At 47.8% G+C, this 5,436-nt stretch overlaps 1 protein-coding gene across 1 annotated transcript; it reads right to left on the bottom strand.

Moving 5' to 3' along the window:
* Positions 1–2,644: 2,644 nt before the first annotated feature.
* On the bottom strand, positions 2,645–5,010 carry SLPI (secretory leukocyte peptidase inhibitor). Its single transcript, XM_058562111.1, has 4 exons — positions 4,917–5,010; positions 4,073–4,231; positions 3,434–3,583; positions 2,645–2,854 (listed from the first exon to the last, which is right to left on the bottom strand). The coding sequence occupies exons 1-4, from the start codon at positions 4,996–4,998 to the stop codon at positions 2,850–2,852; spliced, it is 396 nt and encodes a 131-aa protein (XP_058418094.1). The 5' UTR covers positions 4,999–5,010; the 3' UTR covers positions 2,645–2,849.
* Between the last annotated feature and the right edge of the window lie 426 nt (positions 5,011–5,436).

The raw sequence follows: 5,436 nt of genomic DNA, 5'->3' as shown, positions 1-5,436 counted from the left end.
GATTGGCCCTGGGCTAACATCTATGCCCATCTTCCTCTACTTTATATGGAACGCCGCCACAGCGTGGCTTGACAAGTGGTGCGTCAATGTGCGCCCAGGGTCCAAACCTGTGGACTCGGGCCGCTGCAGCGGAGTGCGCAAACTTAATGGCTACGCCACCAGGCCAGCCCCTATAAATAGTTTTTTAAGAGTTGCAATTTTACCTTATTGAGCCTTCCCAAATATAATAATTATTTCTCCATTTTTTCAGTTCTTATTTTAGACCTTCAATAAAATTCTTCTTTTTCCTAATCCACTAAGGTCCGGCATAATTTTTAGGTTTATTTCTGGGTATATTGTAAGATTTGTTTCTTTGATTGTTTGTGTCTACTTCTACTATTTCTAATTGGTTATAGATAATGTGTAGAAATGCTATATCCCTTTATCTCATCTTATTGCATAGTTTTGTGTATTTCATACACTGTTGAAAAACAGCAGTGATCCTTATTCTCTTTCTGACTTGAGCGACAATACCTCTGAAAATTCAACTTAATGTAGGTTTTGCTAGAGTTTCAGGTAGGTTTCTTTTTTCTTTTTTTGGATTAATTTCTATCCTTTCTATTCTTATTTTCAATAAAGAATTCACATTGAATTCTCCTGAAAGCATTTTAAACCCTCACAGAATTCTAATTTTTAACATTTTATTTAGGATGTTCCCAGCTTTGTTCAGAGAAGACAACATTGGTTTGTAATTATCTTTTCTTCTACTGTCCATATTTGGTTGTAGCATCAAAGTTTTGCTAACCTCATTGCATTAGTTATCTATTGCTGCATAACAAATTGCCCCAAAACTTAGCATCTTAAAACCGTAAACATTCTCTCACAGTTTGAGGGTCAGAAATTCGAGAGCAGCTGAGCTGGGTGGTTCTGGCTCGAGGTCACTCACAAAGTTATAATCAAGCTCTCTGCTGGGACTTGAGTCATTTCAAGACTAGACTGTGAAAAATCTAGGACTGAAAAATCTCCTGCCAAGCTCACTTGTGTGTTTGCTGGTGGGCCTGAGTTCCCCACAGGCTGTTGGCCTGAGATATTAGGTCCTTACCTTATGGGCCACGCCACAGCTGGCTGAGTGTCCTCGTGACATGGCAGCTGAGTTCTGCCAGAGCAAGTGGTGGGAGAGAGCATGCACTTCCAAAATGGAAGCTGCAATCTTTTTATCATCTAATCTCATAAGGACAAAACTATCTATCACTATGCAATATTTTATTGGTCACACAGACCAACCGTGCAAAAATGTGGGAGAGGTCTACACACGGGTGTGAATGCCAAGAGGCGAGGATCACTGGGCGCCATCTTGGAGGGTGGCTACCACACTCATAAAACAAATAAAATGGCTTCCCCTCTTTCACCTCTTCTCCAAAACGGTTTATTTAATACATCCAGTTGCTGCTCTTGGAACATTGCTTGAAAGTGGCATGGAATATTTTCTTAGACCAGTGAAGTCTTCCGGGAAATGATTACATTACAATTTTTTGTTTTGTCTTTTTTTTAATCATTATCTAATCATGTTCTCTATTTCCTTTAGAGTCTGTAGAGCCCAGAGAAATGTGAAGCAAGCTTCCCTGCTCGTCCCCAGTTCCAGGAGTCTGGCTTTTGTTACTCTTCCTGCTCTATGGAGTCAAGAGCATCACCCTCACGTGGTATTGGCCAACAGCACGTCATAACCGTGACCCACCATGACAATATTCTTATTGTTGGGAAAGGCAGTCTGGTACATGCATCCCCCACTCAGTTGCATAAGAACGGGCCTTGGACCTGAAATATTTACTTACCAAGAGATAAAGAACCCACACAGCTTGTGCCAGGCCTATCGCCTCGTGTGTGAAGATCTTTCCTTGCTTCAAGCTCAACGTAAGCTCCTTTGTTCTGTGTAGTGTGTGCGCTATATGGCATCTGGCCAGCCCCAGTGCTGTATCTGTCCTCTACTGGGAGGGGACGGAGTCCTTCTACTGTGGCATGAGAGGGGTGCACGTAGGTAAATTGCCCTGCCTCAGCTGCCGGGAGAGACTCACTGGCCATGGGAGATCGAGGCCCTCCACAGAAGCCGATTCTTTGCTGTGTAAGTAAAGCATTGTGCCATGCAGCCCTTGGCTGCGTTGTGCTTTCCTTGGAGACTCTGATATCAAGATGCAGTGGGCAGAAGTGCTTGGGGTCCTCCTTTGGGATTGATAACTTGTGCACATTGTTCTGCTCAACATTTATTTTAAGACAGAAGAAATAGTGTTTTGAGAGAGAGAAGAAAAGAAAGAGGCTCAAAATCACCGCAGAAGGCAAGAATCCACCATTTTTGGAGAACCTGCTGTGGCCCAGTAACATTGTTATTTATTTCACATACGTTGCATACCCCAAAGCTCCAAACACTGTAAGAAAGTGATTTTTATTGCCACTTTGCAGATAAAGAATTGAGATTTAGGAGACAAAGTCACTTGTCCAAAATCACGAGCCAATGTTTTCAGATTCGTGATGTAAATTCATGTCTGTCCAGCCCCTAAGCCTCTTCCTTCCCTTCCGTATCTGTAGGAGGGAGGCCTCACATCCAGACATTCCCTCGTCACCTCCCACCCACCTCGGACCCCCTAGTGAACCACAGAAGCAGGATGCACAGAGAGAAATATGCTCATTTATTTATTCACCAATCCACAGGCATTTCCTGAAAGCCTACTGTGTGCCCAGCCTTTCCCCAAAGGAGATATTGATGGTAGAACCAAGTCTTCACGGTGAAGTGCCCCAGGGATCCAGGTCTGGGAGCAAAAAGGGAATTCTCGGACCGCACAGAGTAGGGATCCAGAGCCTCTTCCAAACGGCAGGAATCAGGCTGTGAGAGAAAATCAGATCAGAGCTTCAGTGCAGAACCAGCCAAATCATCTCCAGCTGCTTCCCCAAGAGACCCCCCCGAGCCAGAGAAAACAGCAAGGGGGTGGTATCGTTGAAAGAGTCTTGGTATCGGGAGACTGAGTTCAAGTCTCAATTTTACTATAAAACTCTAAACTCAGAGCATTGAGCTAGATTATTCTTAAAATCCACTGATCCTTTGGGCTTTGACCCAAGACAACATGCTGGAAATAATAATAAATACTTAGTGCACACAGTGCTTCACAAAGCACTTTCAATTTCACTGTGTCCCTTTTACAGACAAGGAAACTGAGACTCAAAGAGTCACTTGTCAAGGGTCCTCAACTGGAGAGGCTGGAACAGAATCAAAGCTAGGAGTGATCCTATAGAAATCCTTGCCCTAGGGCTTGGGGAATAGTGCTCTTGAAAGACAAGGGGGTCAGGCAGAGGCTCTGCTTGGGGTAGGGCTCAGGAGACCCCCTGCTCATATGCCCGGCCCTCCAGAGGGTTGAGACTGAGAGGGCTGGAGGCAGGGAGGTCCGTCTTCCCAGCCCCTCCTTACCTCTCACAGGGAAAATGCAGGCTTTCCCACACATGCCCCTGCAGCACTTGAGGTTACCCAGGCACTGGCTGTCTGTTTCACAGTAATTGAGGGGGTTAAGCATCCGACATTGGCCATAGACCACTGGACACTTCCCAGGCTTCTTCTCAACTGGTGAGTGTAGAGCCACAGGTCAGAGGCCTGTACCTTTCACACCACCCCTCTGCTTCTTGGACCCAGGCCCTGCCCCAGCCTGAGCAAAGAGAATCACCTCCTCCCCATCCCCATGACGAGCACTTCCTTCCTGAGGCCTATGTATCCCCTGAAGGTAGGATCTGGCTCTCCTCTAACATCAGGGCCCCCACCAATGCAGGTGACCAGTTGTCCAGTGCTGTTTCGATGGGTGGCTGCCAACTGCCTGGTTGTCTAATGACCAGATGACTATTCCCTGAAAAATTGACCTCCTGACAGACTGGCTGCTTCAGCAGCCAGGTGAGTAACTTCCTGTCTGGAACAGTATGACTCCTGACCAGCTGACAAACTTGGCTCAACAATTCTTGGAAAGGAGGAGGCCTGGCAGGACCCCATCACCCAATCCTGTCCCTGTAGATGCTGTGTTCTCAGGCTCATTCCCCTCCATCCGCTCTCCCACCTCCTCACCTGGGCTCGAGATGTTAACGGGGTCCAGGCATTTGATTCCACAAACATCCTGGCAACATTTCTTCTTCCCTGGACACTGCCAATCACTCTGGCACTCGGGCTCCTCGTATCTGAGGCACTGGGCAGGTATTATATGAGGGCAGGCTCCAGCTTTCGAAGCTTTTGAGGAGAAGGTCAAGGGTTCAGGAAGGAGCCATCATGACTTGGGAACAAACCATCACTTCCCAGGAGAGACCCTTACCCAGGTGACTGTCCACACAGTCCAAAGGGAAATTCCTGTCTGACCTCCATGAGGAGTGACAGGCTTGATTAAACACATGGGCAGGAGAAGTCACAGATTCTGGAAAAAGGCATAGGGCTCCCAGCCAAGGCTTCCTGCCCCCGGGGAAAAACAAGTCTTCACAGAGGCAGAGAGGCGGTCTGGGAGTGATGGAGATGGAGAGAAATAAACAAAGATGAATAGAACCAGCATGACAGTTTGAGAGCTAGAGCCAGAGGCAGGAAAACAGGGACTAAACGACAGAAACAGAGAGAAACAAAGGAGAATCAGAGAGTCAGAGAGTGAGGACTGGAGAGTCACAGACAGGGTAATGGAGGGGCGGGGTAAGAACAGAGAGGGAGTGAGACCTGGGTTGACAGAGTGGCTGAGTAAAAGAAGCATTCCAGATGCTCACAAGCCCTCACAGAGACCTGGGAGCCCAGGTGGACATGAACCCACCCTCAGGGAGGTCTCCTGAAATGAAGCTGAGAGGGCAGAGCCTAGAGAAGGGGATATCCCCACACCACCAGGAGCCCCCAAGTCTGACCCTGCAGCCAAGATTGTACCAAGGTGACTCCAACTCACCATTTCTAGCACCTTCCACTGCCCAAGGTGCCAGGGTTCCCAGGGCAAGAAGCACGAGGGGAGAGAGGCTGCTGAACTTCATGGTGGGGATAGGGGTGGCTCTAATGGCCGACGCCAAATCTCACTATTTATACTTTCACTAGTGGGTGTGGCCCCACCAGAATTTCCTTGGCCCCTCCCAGCTGTGATTGCATAGGCAGGAAGCTAAGGGAGAGACCATTAGTCCTGATACCACAGAGACAGTGGCTCTTTCCTGTCCCAGGCGAGACTGTGAGACCAACAGAATAAACGCCAGGGAAGAAATAGAAGAGGCTGGCCTGGAAGATATCACCAGGCTGATAAGGAGGTCATGTCAGGTGTCCATCAGAACCCTGAACATGGTGGGGGCCACAGGACCATTAGCCTTGTAGGTGGAGAGGGGGAGCAGAGGTCACTGCAAAGATGTGAAGGGGAGGAAGACTATGTTCTACCCACTCTGGGTCCTTTCTGGCTGGGCTACAAATTAAATTGACATGAGACC

This window comes from Diceros bicornis, chromosome 19 (assembly GCF_020826845.1).
Source record: "Diceros bicornis minor isolate mBicDic1 chromosome 19, mDicBic1.mat.cur, whole genome shotgun sequence".
Classification (NCBI taxonomy): Eukaryota; Metazoa; Chordata; class Mammalia; order Perissodactyla; family Rhinocerotidae; genus Diceros; species Diceros bicornis.
This window is presented reverse-complemented; position numbering and strand designations above follow the sequence as displayed.

What these genes read in the sequence shown, in the direction of transcription:
- SLPI (XM_058562111.1), bottom strand. Translation starts at nt 4,998, where the DNA reads ATGAAGTTCAGCAGCCTCTCTCCCCTCGTGCTTCTTGCCCTGGGAACC. An exon ending in AGTGGAAGGTGCTAGAAATG is followed by an intron (nt 4,232 to 4,916) that starts GTGAGTTGGAGT and finishes TCTCCTCAAAAG; the next exon opens with CTTCGAAAGCTGGAGCCTGC. An exon ending in CGTTAACATCTCGAGCCCAG is followed by an intron (nt 3,584 to 4,072) that starts GTGAGGAGGTGG and finishes TACACTCACCAG; the next exon opens with TTGAGAAGAAGCCTGGGAAG.